This window comes from Diorhabda sublineata, chromosome 1, assembly GCF_026230105.1.
Source record: "Diorhabda sublineata isolate icDioSubl1.1 chromosome 1, icDioSubl1.1, whole genome shotgun sequence".
In the NCBI taxonomy this organism is placed as follows: domain Eukaryota; kingdom Metazoa; phylum Arthropoda; class Insecta; order Coleoptera; family Chrysomelidae; genus Diorhabda; species Diorhabda sublineata.
This window is the reverse complement of record NC_079474.1, coordinates 29,503,218-29,519,339: the sequence shown is the minus strand read 5'-3', so window position 1 is coordinate 29,519,339 and position 16,122 is coordinate 29,503,218. Positions and strand designations below refer to the sequence as shown.

The window sequence follows — 16,122 nt, the reverse complement described above, 5'->3', positions numbered from 1 at the left end:
AATAATGTTCGTAGAGACCATAATTCTCACTATCACTACCTCGCACTATGTGATAAGCGTTTTGATAGACAAGTTATCCCCTTCAGGGGCATCGAAACAGTATCTTTATTTGGTTGTTAATACGATTAATTTAACACTTCCTTCCCTAATTTAATTTTAATATTTTAATTATATTATATTACATATTTCAGTTTTATATCCACAAAATACCACAATAAAATTAAAAACTGAGATAATTAATTTAATTATTTCTCCAATTGAACAAGTTCTTTCCTTTTCAGATTCATCTTCATAATATGAAAAAACTTCTCGGAGAAACTTTCTGAAAATCAAAGAATGCTTTCATCACCTAAAGGAATTGTTTTTCCTTCGGCTGTTTAAGGAATCAGGAACCTTTTTATTTTTTGTCGATAGTGATTTCCAAGGAAAGTTTTAATGTCTTCAAGGACTTTTGGTAAATAACTTTTCAAAAAAAGTTAATTAACGACAAGGAAATAAAACTACTTTGATAGGTGATAACAATGAACAAGGAGGAGATTCAACGTCTTAATGGGATAACGGAGGAGAAGGAATCAAACTGTACATCCTTAATGGAAACCAAGACAACATACAGTAATGGTAAGTAACTAGGCTGTCAATAGGATTAAAGTTTCCACAATGTACTAAATGAGCTCTACAGAGATATTTTCTAGAATCTTGAATATTTTTTTGTGTATGAATGTGGCGACATATGCAATTGAAAATACAAATCCTAATACTATAAAATGTATCAAAAGTCAATCTTCAGTAGAATATATTCAAAACATTGTATTTTCACTATTTTTTTCATCAATAGTAATCATTGGTGTGACGAAATAAAATTATTATAGACAATTGTTTTTCCTTATTATTCATAAAACTTGATTAATAATAGCAAGATAATGGAAAATGATTAATTTTGGCGTTCCGTCCATAGTTTTCAAAATAGTTTCTCTTATGAAAGTCCAATATAATATTCTAGTATTTCAAAATTTCTGATAACGTCGAAAATTTTTAAATTGTGTGGAATACACTCTTTCTGCTTTTCCTAAGTTGTAAGGGAAAATGTGAGTACAAAAAATGAATCTTTATAAGTTTTACTTTCTTTTTCTCCTCATAACTCTTCGTCAACCATTTTGAATGACTTCCAAGCAGGTTTTACATTGATAGATGAGAGACTTTCAAACAAAAGACATAAGGTAACATGAGTATTTGGTAAACCCTTTTATAAAACTATGATTTTGATATCGCTGCACCCTTCTCATTGATGTTCTCCATAATTTATTGATTTCATTAATGCATACACCAATTCATAGCTGTCTTGACATTCTACGGTGTGTCCTTTTGGTATTGATAGTTTCTTTTTACCGTTCTGTAAACTTTCAGATTTCTAAAAATCAACGAATAAACGAGGGAACATTACATCTAATATTGGGCAAGGTAATTTTTGTATCTACCGATAACAGACTTCACTATTGTGAAGAGATCCAAAAAGTTTTGGTTTAGATCTTGGTAAATATTAATCTCTTATGGGATTACTTAAGACAGCAAGATTGATTAAATTAGTATTTTCTTGAAGAGATATATCGTGCTAATCACTAGGAACAGATGTAACTTCAACAACATATAATTTTCAGCTTATAATAATAATTGATTTAGAATACTGAAATAAATTAGTTTTGTAACAGATAGAACATAGTCATATATATCACTTGCATAATATTGTATCCCACTGTCTTTGTATACTAATTTTCATGATTGTTGGGCTTTTAACAATTTTATAGATTTCACAAATGATACGCGGTATTCACTTTTCATCTTGGTTTGAAAATATGTACTGCCCACAAACGCAACATCAGAATTCTGTTTGTATTTTCTATTTGACAATTGAATTTTAAACCAGATACTGGACGTTCAGTACGAATTGAGAATTGAGAAGGAATATTAAACTTAAATCACCAGGTAGAAGAAGAAATGATTTCACGAGATAGAGGATTCATGCTTTTAGTTACGTTGAGACATTTATAAACATTCGTTTTGGGTCAAATAAAAAAATTAAAATGTATAAATTAGTGAAATAACGATTGTTTTAATTCACCTAATAATAGGTTGTCACTTCATATATGGTATAAAATACTGAAATATGTTAGTAGTGGATCTTTCTAATGACGTATTTGATGATTACTAATCTTCTTTCAGCTTGAAATTCACTTTATCATCTTGATTTCGCATTTTCCATGTTGATTTCGACGCCGGGACTAAGTATCAATACATGGTAAAATTTACCTTTATTTGGTGAGATTTTTATTCTATACAACTTGCAATTCTTCAAAGAAATAATGTTGTTAATATAAGTTTTGTTTCGTGGCATAAATGGCAAGATTACGAACAATTACTGGTTTTCGTAGTCTATATCAAACCGCTTTCAAGTGAAATTTTTCAACTTATTTTTATTTAAATTTGACGTAATGAATTTTTTGAGATATCCACTTGAGGCCATCTGTAGATTCAATTCCAGTACAATGTTTTAGATTTCTTGTGTGGCCTACAAAATATCACAATGTGCTTAAATCTAATTATATTTGCTCTAATAATTCATAAATAAATTCACCAGTGAAATGAGTTTTTCCCAAAAATCCGTGTCGAATATTGACCAAATCTTGAAATTTCACCTTGCTGGAAACAGAAAGAAGACAAATGTATTTCAGTAAATAAAATAAACCTACACAGCTGGATTTAGTCTTAAATTGTAGTAATTTCGGTGAAAAATTGCACTGTTTTTCAAGTAACGAAAAGTAAGTGCGGGTTTACTGCGAACTGGAGATACGAAACTGGTAAACTAAATTTTCTACATTTAAATTTTTTCCTTCTGTAAGTAACACAACGTTCCACAGTATCCAGTTGAATTGTTCGATTGTGTTCTAATAAATTAATAATTAATCTAATAAATTAATAATTAATTACAATTTATGATAATTTTTTTCAGAATATCAAGGCGAACGGTATCCTTGGCATATTCAACGATCTAAAAATCTACATATCTCCAAAACCAAGAATTTTATCTAGTCAAACAAAGAGTACCTCTATATTAAAAAATCGATTCAAAAACTCATTTTTGCAATATTTAGATTGTACATGTAAAAATTAAGAATTGTTAACGATTGGACATGAGCCGCCCCTGGCCTTCAGATAGTAGTGTAGAATTATTTATACCGTCAAAAACCCTACATGAACATACGAAATCATCCATTGAAAATTCATGAAGTTCAAATGTATAATTTAGAAAATATACTTAAATATAAGATTTTATTTCGCATCTTTAAATGCCTAAAACTCAGAAACGACAGATCATCTACTAACTCCCGAATTTTTTGCATCCAGGAACACTCTGTATAATACAAAATGATGTCAAAATGATTAAAACAAAAACTCTTTTAAAGATACACTCAATTTTAAAAATAATATAATATTTATTACCTCAATTCATTAATATGAAAATGAAGTAACCAATTCATCCTCAATTAAATATTTATTGTTGTATAATGCAATTATAATATATGTCTAAAAATGTTGGATAATATTTAAAAGCACTGTTGTATATAATTATCTGTCGGCTCTTTTGCTAGATTAATGTTTAGAATAAACATTGGATGAATTAAAGTCGAAACAAATTGATAGTTGGCAGGGGCGTAGGTGAAAACTGTTTTAAATAACTCCATATGTTTCCATATAGCAGACGAGCGGATGAGGAAAAAAGTAAGAATTTATAGATTCAAAACGGGTATAACTGATTGACTAATTGACTAACAACCCTGCGTTGTAGAAACGTAAACAAAAAAATGTACAAGAATTATATAAAACAAGGCGTACATATATTAGTTTTGCTTAATCTCATGTTATTATTTCTGGTTAATTTTAAACTGAACTGAGAAGGAATCGAATCAAGAATTAGTGATTTGTGAATAATGACGAATCGGGAACTGAATTCGTCTAATTTCAAAAGTTATATCAGTTGAGATCATTGGAATCTCCTTTATTAGAACTCTTTTAGAACTAAGAAAAATTTTTGTTCAAGTATCGTTAGTGGTTGTTTCATATTTTGAATCATGCAATAATTTCTCGTTTCTAATCTAGCATATTCTGCTTGTGTTTGCTCTTGTGTTTGAGAAGCTACACCTACAGGGTGCTCTTGTGCAATTTGTCGTTCTTCATCAATTAATTGATTCTCAAGATATACCATAGCTTAATGGCAATACCGATCCGTTGGTGAATATTAGATTTTCTTGGTCGCGGAATTATTATTATTAATACTCATAATTACTCAAAGCAATTTTCAAAACAAATCATGGACTACTTAAATATATAATAAAATGAGGATTGATGGAAAAATTGTGTCATCTGTTCAACTATTCTATATTCAAGTACCTTAACATCTTTTCATTAGTTAAGACAAAAAAATTTCTTTACGCTTGTATAAATATTTCACAGTCTGTAATTTTGTTTTGACATTGTTCTATATGTTTGAAAATAAGAGGATGGTCCGAGAACTACCTGGCCCAAAAAAGAAAACACAAATATTTTGGAAAAAAACATATTTATTTTTCAACGTAAACTTCTTTTGGCTCCACACCCTTTAGATACCCTTTTCATAATAAGAATCGTCAAGCTTCTCAAAATAGTTATTAAGATGATCTCTTGGTTGTTGGGAAATCTTTGACCATCGAGACATTTTTGATGTCGTTGATATTGTTGCCATGATTGCTAATAACCACCAACAATCCCAATTTGAATACATCCAGATTGTGACTAATCAATTGAAACCCATATCAGTTCTACTTCTAGAACTTCTACAAATAATGGTGCCATCCCAGCTACTCAAGAACACTACTCTGAAGAGGATTACTTTGTAAAAAAGCCGAAAAGAAAAGCGAATCTCGTTATATTTCTCATATAATCCATAACTTCAAACAAATTGTGTACTTTCTAATACAGTGGTATTTTCAAGCGACTACCGCCATCTCTAGCTGAAGCCAGGTACTTCTTAGATCATCATCGTAGTGTGGATATATCTTGTCAATTCAAAACTTTTATTTAAATATGTTATAGAGAGGAGCTCAATAGGATGAACATTATGTAGGAAATAGTTATTTTCCTAAAAAGTGCGGAAAGTGATACTTTCCCACACGCGACTGCAGTTGTCCCGGTTCGTTCGGGCAAGCGGTCAAGTGCAGGAAAGACACTTTACGCATGAGTTAGGAACATTGTTTTTTCTACGACCGTATATACAAAAAAGTATACCAACCCATTTTTATAAAATTATTTTATTCCAACAAACATAATAATATACAAAACTTCAACTAAAAACCACTAATTATTATAAATATTAATATTGAAAACACAAAACACAATTTGTTGTATTCTGTAGACTAGTAAGAATTGCCGGTCCAGTGGAGTTATTTGGTTTCAACTGGAAGGTAGATGACGTCGATGAGGATGGCATCGGTTGCAGGTCGCATAAAGATGACGATGACGGTGACGGCAACGGTTTTAAGTCATTTGGCAGGTAACAGCTCGGAATTAGTTTCATTTGCAGCCTTCAAAATGGCTTCGGGAAGTTCTTTGTCGGATGAATCCATTAATACTATTGTATCGGATTCGGTTTAATGTGGTTTAATTTAGAAGAAGATTGCACTTATTCGGTCACTTCCAAGACGTTTTGAACAACTTTGACGTTTTAGTAACAATTACATGGTTATATAAAAAATATCTGTATTATTTTATATTTTCAAAAAATTAAAAATGCTACAAAAAGCTAAAAAAGGTTTAAATTTTGTTTGATGGACTATTTCGTAAATATTTATTTACCTGTAGTAACAATAGTTATAATCTCAGAAGTGAAAAAGTATCTAATATGGTCAAAATGTGCATAATTTTACTTTCCCGCACTAGTGCGGTACAATTGTGGTACAATAATCCCTTCTAGGATTATTCCCAGTAACATCTCTGGCACTTATCAGATGATTTCAAAAACCAATTTATCAAAACAAAAACAAACCAGAAGTATTAGTTACAATCATAAAACAGAATAAGTTGTTTTTCTCATGATATATGTTTTCGTTTTAATTATGTGCCTTGTTATAAACATTAGTAATTGTTTATTTATAGTGTAGTTTCATGTTCTGCTATTGCCTTGCCACACTATAGTTTAGTGTAGAGTAAAGTTATTCGGTTTAGTGATAGGTGGATATTTTATGAAAATAAAATGATTCGATTTTAATGGAAACAATAATATGTAGCTTCATCTTTGCTTCAAATTGGAGAAAGTGAAAATAATTAAGTGAAATGTCCGAGCCCTCTTTTTTAAGTGATTTGTCGGATGTGTTGGTCCAAAAGGAGAAAGAGTGTCTAAACATTGAATCCAATAAATCGAATTATTATGATGGTGAGTAAATGTCTTAGGTGGAAATATTGAAAAGATATGATGATTCAGAGCTCTATTTCAAAATTAGGTTGATTGAAGGAAGAAATCTTGATAAGTGTAGGGACCACGCCATGTGCTCTCGCATTAAAAAATACAAAATACAGGTGTACATTTTTCCCAAAAACTTCTTCAAAAAAGCAATAACCGTTCGACTCGGGAATTCCAAGTTACCTACTTCTGGAAATTCCAAGGCACTTTTGTTTCATAACCTCCTCAATGTCCTAACAGCAATTAAGCAAATCTTCCCCGTTTTAGGAAAAACCAATATACTTACACGAGGCATTTTAAATCGAGGAGAAATTCACTCCTTCTCGAGACAGCGAAACAGGCAGGTCTCGAACGCCTAGTTCTCTGCGGAACGAAGTTAGTTAGTTAGTTTAGTTTTGTACATATTGTGAATATTGTTCTATTGGGGAAGTATTATGCATTTTTAAAAACAACGGCAAATTGCGTGGTAGCTAAATAAGAAATAATGATTTTAATATTAGACGATAATGCTTTTTTTTATAATAATGTAAATCATAAACTGTCACTATTTGATGAACGTGTCCAAAATCTCCAATTTCCACATAGGTTTTTCTATTTTAAAAGGTACACTATAGCGTTCTTCAATGCTAACGGAAACATTTTTCTTAAGAAGTACTTATCAATTCTCCCAGAAAATTTAAATATTACATTGTGAAACCACACACTTTTTGTTCTCATAGATGAGAATATATGAGAGGTAACTCTTCAAAATGGAAACTCCAGATCCAAATTACATGTAGTCAAATCAGTTAGCAAAGACTCGGTATTCCATATATTTAGAGTTTATAATACTATACTCTCGAAATTTCAGCCGAATTTGTTTTCATAGCGACTAGAAGTGGACGAAAAATAGAAAAAGAGCAAAATATTTACGGGGATGTATTATACAGAATTAATGAGCCAATTTAAAGCCAAGCTGAAACAAAAACAGTCTCATTTGGTATAGAAAAAGCTCTTCCACCATGATATCGCACCAACTCATACCTCTGCCTTCGCAATCGCCGAATTGGTTAGGTTAGGTTAGGTTGCACCATACACTGTTTTATCCTGATTCAACCTAACATGACTTTTTTTTGTTTCCAAACTTACGAAAGTTATTCGTCGGGCAGACATTTGAGTGACATGAGAGGGTAATCGTATCCACGAAGTCCCTGCTTTGCTTCGTATTCCAAATTTTCCGTTTTCTGTGGCTAAGTACTTATCAGACCACTCACGTACTCCCTTTTTTTAGGATTAAATCTTTTGGTACAAACTAAAATCGAATTATGTTTGGATAAATTGCAACTTCATTGTAACTATTCATATGTTTGGAGAAAAAGATATCTATCTATACGGGTTCAACGGAGTGTATAACATCTTAATGTATTATAGCTGAGCTGGCTTAAAACAGAATGATATAGATCGTATCTTAAAACTATCCCATTTATTAGTTTATTGAGTCCGGGTTCCGATCGATTAAATGCTTCTCTGCTTGAACATTCCCACATTTGTAATTTCATGTATAAACTGATTAAACTGAATACATTAATGAAATTAACCTTTTTTAGAATCGTACAATCTCTGAAACTAATTTGGAACTATTATTTTCATTCACAGTTTATTTTCCACTCATTGGAATTCTCTACAGAAATCTAATTAAATTCGTTTGAGATAAATATTTGCGAACGCGCGGAAGATAGATTGAGGTTTGTAAATGTGGTATTAAAAAGTCTTTATGTTTTATCAATATAAATAGTAGATTATTGAAAAAGTGGAATATTAAAAATTTTATTTTTTGTCTATCTTTCACGGCATGATTTATTTTTTACTTTTATTGAAGCTTTGTAATATGTTGATATCAAATTTTAGAATTCTGAAGGAAATTGACATTATTAAATAAAATTATTGATAAAAATTATATTTGGAACACAGAGTATATTGAATAAACTTCGACAATGTCTTTGCCACTATGAAAAGTGTCCAATATTGTCCGTACAGAAGCATCAGCTCTTCGCAATTTCTGAGTTAGTTCCACAATATGGAGAGTTGGAATGTTTATAATTTTTAGACAAGTCGAGCATCCTCGGGGTATGCTTGAGAGACGAGTTCAAAATTTGAAAGCAATACAAGACCGATGAATTTGATCCTTGTGGATGATTAGAATCTAGCTTGAATAGGACTCCAAGTTTTTGTGATGCTGCCTTAGCTAATTCAGCCAGGATATATTGCTTCCGGCCTCAACATCCAACAATTTGCCGTGCCCTGGATATTTTATGTCCAGACAGGACCAAATCCTATGCCACAGTGACAGCCTTCTTTCTAAAAACAGCAACCTGGGTTTTTACTGCATTGAACTCAATCAGGTTGCTTCCACCTTACTCCGGAATGTTTTCGAGATCGGTATTGATGATGGTGATCTGTTGCTGTCTACTGATTTGGATGTTGGCCGAGAAAGAGAGTAGGTGACAAGATGCCTCCCTGGGGATAAACAGCGTTTACCTCAAATCTTTCCGATGTGTATCTATTGTTTTAACTACCTGGATAAATCGATTTTTAAGAAAGCTACTAAGCCAGTTGATAATTGAGGACGACAAACCCCACGATCTCAACTTATTCAGAAGGTTGGCATGCCAAACCCTCTCAGAAGATTTCAATATGTCCACAGCGATTGCTCATATTTCTCTGTACCTTCAGTCCATAAATTGGTGACATGGACCATGAGATCGTTGGTTGATTTTACTGAATTTTTTTCAGATTTTTAAGATTTTTTTCAGTAAACGATGCATCTTCCTGCACATGGCTTGGAGAAACCATAGACCGGTTCTTAGTGGCTGTCCAGGATAAAGTTATTACCACTAATAACTGAAGGAAAGGTGTTATTAAGTATCCGAATACTCATTCCGATAAATGAAGAAAGTGTCAACAAACATTATAGACCATTCAACTAAACTGCTTGATAGTTAAATCTGACTATCTAGACCAACATCATTCATCAGATGCTCGACTCGTGGAACGAATAAACGAATCTGTCTAGGACGACCGAGGTTCTCTACGCGTGAGTGTTCAGATGCTTAAGCGATACCCCAAACAACTTAAAACCGCATCCTTTTAGTTACAGTTAGTACAACAATCGAAAAAAAAATGATTTAATGTTACGAAAGATCTTTGTCGATATAATATTCGACGTTATGTATGTCAACAAAAAAAACTGCAGATTATGGAATAGAGAAACCCTCAATTAGAATACTAAAAACCTTTATATTTTCCAAAAGTTACGGTTTTGGACAACAATATCTTCAAAGGACATAATTGTTCCAAAAAAACTCGCGGTTATTCCGTTATAACAAGAGAACTTGGATGCTGCAAGTTGGTGCAATATGTCACACATTCAAAGAGAGTTTACCCGTGGTTAAGGAAATGCTCTTTAACAAATTGATTTCGGGCATATTCCATGACAATCTAGATCTACCTCCAAATGATTTATTTTTATGATGCTTTCTTTGAAGTCGAGTCTGTATAGATAAGCTAAGAAAAATATTTCAATTGAAAGAAGGTATTCCATGAAGAAGTAAATAACATATAAAAGTTTTTGAGAATCTAAGGACCAGGTTTCAAGAATGACAGCGGCGAGATGGCGTCCACTCTTATGATATTTTTCATTTTATATTCTTTATTTGAACACCGCGTGTGTGTCTAAAGAGAATAGCGAAACTTTTGTTATGAATAATTTTCATGAAAAAATTAATGTAAATGAATCAATGTTGATAACAACAATTTAAAAGGATTTGATAATTTTTAAATATAAAAGACATGTGGGTGAAAAGAATATGCAAAAGGTTATCTTTTAGTGACATAAGGGTTAACCATCATTTCTTGGAAACCCTTTGATTAATTATCAAATTTTAGAAAATAATGACTTCAGTATGATATTTCTGAAAATCTATAGACGCTTTCCACACCGCTGAGAGAAGAAACATCATAGAACCGTTTATTATTCCTATCATCTAAATTTTAGATTCGCATAGGTCCCAAAGGATCTCGAGTAATTTCAAATATAGCATCTTGTGTATTCCTTCTACAAGGGATTAATAAATAAACTCACTATATAATACTTAATTTTTTTTCTTTTTTATTGATGTATTCTTTGGATAATACCGGGTGGACAACTAAGAATAGCCGTTGGACATATCTCAGGAACGGAATGTATTACAACTTCAGGGAAAAAAATTATAACAAAAGTGGCACTAAGAAATATGTACCTATTCATTATTTTCAGAACTAGAAATCCTCCATTAGACGGCGGATTAAGAAATAGAAAATTTTAAAGCAATTGAATGACACTTTCTGTACGATAATTGAATTCTTCAACAAATTTTGTGTATTTTTCATTTTACAAGGTTATCTATCTCTTCAAATAAGAGATAGGGGATAGTAGGAAACTTTTGCTTGAATGCTAAAGGGCGTTCTTCATATATTTTAGATATAGTTATTTCTCTTGGAAAAAATTGAATAAAAGTTTAAGTAAATCTTTCAAAAGTAAAAAATCTTTCAAAAGTAAATTGATTAAATATTGAAATAGCGAAAACTGCATGTCGATATCTTCCCCGAGATATTTTAAGGAATATGTAAACGGCAAAAATTCTTCTTCAAACGTTGGTTCGCCAAATGGAATTTGAAAAGAAAGTTCTTACATTATCTTGCCTGCATTTCAAACTATAATCTTGTAATTGCCGCTAGATGGTGTTATCTAAATGTGAAGTTGAAATTACTAACAAATGAGAACAATAACAATCAATAACTAACCACGTAATTAGTGACAACCTAGGTATTCAGAATGTCGTTCATCATTTTCTACACATCAAATCAGACGCTGAAGGGCGTATAGGATAGAAGTTTCAATTTTTGCTGTTGAAATACTTCGTATTGCCTGTCGAATTGTTTTAATCATATCATCTCTTGTCCTGAGTCGACCGGTGTGAATAAAATCTAGGCCAAATAACTAAACTTCCACGACCTATCTACCTATAAGGGTATCTGATATCTGAAAAATGCCGAGAATACGTGGAATGATAGACTGATTGAAAAAAATCTACTATTTTTGCCAAAGCCGTTATTGTTAATTTTAGAATTTTATTTCAAGGTTCGTTAAAAGACCGAATCATTCTCTTATATAAAATTTAATTAAATCAAAGTTACATTGAATGTGTGGTTTTTTGATAAATTTCTTAATTGTAATAAAACTCCTCTAATGTCAAAAGTTAAGAAGAAAAAATTTCCAAAAATAATTTTTAGCTGAAAAAAAAATGATTTTAATTAATTGAAATTTTAAGATACGGTAGCATTCGAAATTTGACAGTTAAATAAAAGCATGTGTGAAACCAAAAAAATTAGGATACATAATTCTTTGATAAAATTAATACTTTAATATGATAAAATAGTATGAGTTATATTTAAAGTCAAATATTTTCGGAATGCGTCAGTTTATCGAAAAATTATGACAGACCTTTTTTTTAGAACATTCAATTTTATATGAGACAATTATTTGGTATGGCCTGTTTGTTGAACCATTTGAGAGAAAATATTTTAAACTCAAAATAACAAGCTTTTCTGTTAATCATACGGAAAATTGAAATTTATCATGCGGGATATCTTAATATAAATATTAAGGACTTTACTTGACAGGATCTTCACTTGACACTTGATTTTTGTCATCATTTCCAACAATATTTCCGATATATTTAAGAAAAAATATAGTCAGTCTTTCTTTCAATCAGTGGAATCAATGGAATCAATGGAATAATATGCCAGGCAACTATCATCTTATAAGAACATGTTACGACGAATAGCCTAGGATATGTCTTGTAAAATTCGCTTAATATATTCCTCCATTAACTGTCTTATTTGTAAAGTGTATAATATTATGGCGATCTATTTCACCATTATTATGACAACTAGCCTCATCTGTCCACAAAATTCGTATTTCAGGATCGTCTTATATCAGTCAATTGCAATAATCCAGCCTGATATCAAAGTCTTGTACACTCAGAGAATGATATATTTCGATTTACTGTTTTGCTTCGCATATAAGGTGCAACTTAATTATCTAAATTTTGAAAAATGTTGTTTCTTCAATTTTATATTTTCAAATACGCCCTCTACTGATGGACCTATAATTCTGAAAATAATATTCACGTATTTTACGTAGCTACTTTATTACAATTTTTTCCCCTGAAGTTGAAGAATCCATTCGTAAGATATGACCGACGAACGTTCTTAGTTGCCCAACCAGTACAACATATCATTTATTTTCTTCTTCTCTAATTTTGTTTTAAACAATAATTCTCTGCAAAAACAATGAAAAAGTTATGAAACTCTAGTGGAAAAAATATGGAAGGAAGTTAGATAATATGTAACTATCTGGGTCACGTTTTATCAATAAAAGTCCTCCAAATAAAAATTAAATTCCTATTAGCTTTTGCTCATAGCAAAAATTTATGTTTCAATTTTAGTTGGATATTCGCTACAAAGTAAAAAAACTTGAATGTTATTGGTAAATGAAAAATAAAATTCCGTAATATGAACTGGCAGCCATAAAATGTTAAAAGAAGAAATGGATACTGTTGAGTTTATGATTGAAAATTATACACCTAGGGTTAATAAACGTCATAAAATCATTTTAATATCTTGGTAGTGAAAGAATTTAGAAACAATACTTTAGTCTGGCTCATCCCACATACACACAAATATTGACCCATTTACCACTTTTTTTAATTTTCAATCTGTAAAAATTGAGAAAAGTTTCCTGAAATTGGACACGAAAAAAGTATTCAAAAACTAGGCAGAAATGTTCAATTTACTGATGAAAAAAAGTTAGATGTACTTCAAAAGATTGAGGAAAATCCGCAAAGACAACTCCAGAACTTATTTTTTACTACCAACAAGAGCTGCACCGCATTTTGCACGTACTGTTAGAAATTATTAGAACGAGGTTTTTCCCAATAGGTGGATTGAAAGACATAGCACGATCAAATAACCGGCTAGATCCCCCGATTTGACTCCTTTCGATTACTTCCCATGACGTTACTCAAAATCTGAAGCATATTTCAATAGACTAGACAATATTGCTATTCAAAATGTTGTACGAGAATTTCAAAATCATCATTAATAGATAATAAGGCTAAAATTTCCTTTCCTTTCACTAAATAATAATGAAGTTTGATTAAAGGATGATTAATATATACATTGTGACATTGAAATCGGTCAGACAAATCACACGGGAAATGTCTTTCCAGCCTTCGTCGGGTTGGACGTCTCATTAGAGGTTGAGCCAATTCGTTGGGGTGATTTTCAATGCGGTAAGCATACTTCTAGTAAAAATAAGATATTTCTTCTCTAACTCAGTTCATTTAAAGGTCACACCGTGGAGTATTTTGCACTTTCTTTTTGCTGCGGAAGGTACTCGTTTAATACCACAATTGCACAGATCTCTCTCTGTTAGGTGAAGCTTACATGAACAGATTCATTTTAATTTTGATTTGATACTAAAAACATCAAATTGTTAGTAGGAATCTTTTCACTTTGGTAAAAGCACAAAAATTATTTTAATCTGGAAACGTATGAAATTTTTTCACAGCAGAGGATGAATCTTATGACACTCGAATAGTACGGGTGGTGCCTACCGTGTGAAGATGTCTGTGAATATTGATCTTGAAGTTCTGTCGGGACAAACATTCTGGTAGGAGAAACGGGGATTATTCCATTTGTATAAATTATCAAGAAGTAGATGGAATTCAATATCCAGATTTTTATTCCAATAAGGAACCTAATAGAAAATTATTGTCTTTTATATCAATAGTAATTTTCACCAAGGGACGCCGCTTGTTACTTTTTACTTTTATAGTATTTTTTGCTCATTCAAATAATATTCGAACTGCTGTACTACGAGTGAAACTTTTATATAGAAACCTGTATTTTAAGTATAGAGGAACAGGTTACCAATGATTGGAATTTAATTATGCTTCACCAAGAATGATAATTTTGTAAAGATCTATCAATTTCATTCAAAGATAGCAGATATAGAAGTTTTTTTTTTATTTTTTGAACAAATAAGGCATTGAATCCTGGCCACTGTATTGCTAAAATGATTCAGAAGAAAATAAACCCAGAAATTTGCATGATTTTAGCGAACATTATCTCAAACTGTTTCTGAGCTTGAACCTCGACATATTATTCAATATTCAATTAAAAATCCTATATTCTACAATAAGTAATCCTAAAATGTAATATCAGAAAATGTTCATGAATTCATTGAGATTAATTAAGCTATATGAAATAAAATGGTGTTAGCAGGTAGGAATTAAAACGATTCTACCGAAAATATTAATTTTACAAGCACTTAACTTCAAATCCATGGAAAACGGAAACGTTTTTAGCAAATGGCTTTTCGAAATGATTCTCTTATTCTTAACAGAAAAGTTAATTCGTTAAAAACCAATTAAAATTATTCGTTCCACTCACTATAGTCCTTAAATTTAAGTTAGTGAAGTTACTTCAAATACTCATTTGAATAAAATCAGACGGCAATTTCAATTTGTTCAATATATTAACAATATAGTTATTAAGGGTTGAGAATGGATATTACAATACCAATATTTGTGTTCTTCTATTCAAACGCACGACATGGCCTGGCTTATCCAATAAAATATCGATCGGCTTGATCTCAACCGGAACGTATGTGGGAATAAAATCAATTCGAGGGACACCGTACGGTGTATCTGTGCGTGTATGAGCGACTTCAGTCTACGCAGATTGCGCGTGCTTCCTAGTGTGGTTTACATTGCATAGGTACCAATTTAATATTTGAAAATCAAATTCAATAAGAAAATACTAGAAGATTTTGTATGTATGAGACAAAGAAGAAGCTGCTAAAAAAATTCTCCTTAAAAAATTGATACAAATTGAACAACAACGGTGCCTTCTCTTATATCTATCAGAAGAGTAATCACAGTAACTAATTTTCTCGATCATTCGGAGATAATTCGCCTTTCAAGTAACTATTACTTACACCACTTTTTTCACTTCCTTTTTATTGGTCTTGTACTTTTAAACTTGAAAATTGAACTAAAGCCTAATAAGGTAATGTCAATCAATGCCATCGCAAATATAACTGAAGACCTCACCGGTACACTGGATCCATAAACGCTACAGTTAACCTTTCCGGCAAATCGTAGGGTGTAAGACTTACTTAACGCGAAGTCCAGTTAGCAATTGCAGAACGATAAAGTATGCGCTGAAGCTCCCGGTTACGAGTGTTTTTGAATAGGCTTATTTACGATGTTTTGCTACCAAATTCGAGTTTTTAGTTTATAAAAACTTGTGAACTTGCTACTATAATATACAATCAATAGCTACAGCACTGTAGATTCCTACCAAGAAGAATGGAAAACTTTTAATTCGATTTCACTAGGTTATTATTTTATCTAATCATTTAACATAATCAAAAATTGGTGTGTAATGTAATTGCCACGACTCAATGCTGCTGTTTCGTGGGAGCAAAATCATTTGGTTTAAAAAGTTTAGTAATTCATACAGATTTTCATAAATTATTCAAAAACAGC

At 31.4% G+C, this 16,122-nt stretch overlaps 1 protein-coding gene across 2 annotated transcripts in view; it reads left to right on the top strand.

Moving 5' to 3' along the window:
- Window positions 1-16,122, top strand: part of LOC130452417 (calcitonin gene-related peptide type 1 receptor) — a 217,279-nt gene that overhangs the window by 99,781 nt on the left and 101,376 nt on the right. Inside the window, exon 2 of one of the 2 annotated variants that reach the window (XM_056791693.1) lies at window positions 282-618. In XM_056791693.1, coding sequence (XP_056647671.1) covers window positions 522-618 — 97 coding nt within the window. In that variant the 5' untranslated portion in view covers window positions 282-521. Of the gene's footprint in view, window positions 1-281; window positions 619-6,105; window positions 6,461-16,122 lie in introns of those variants that run through there. The other variant, XM_056791692.1, reaches the window with a different exon arrangement.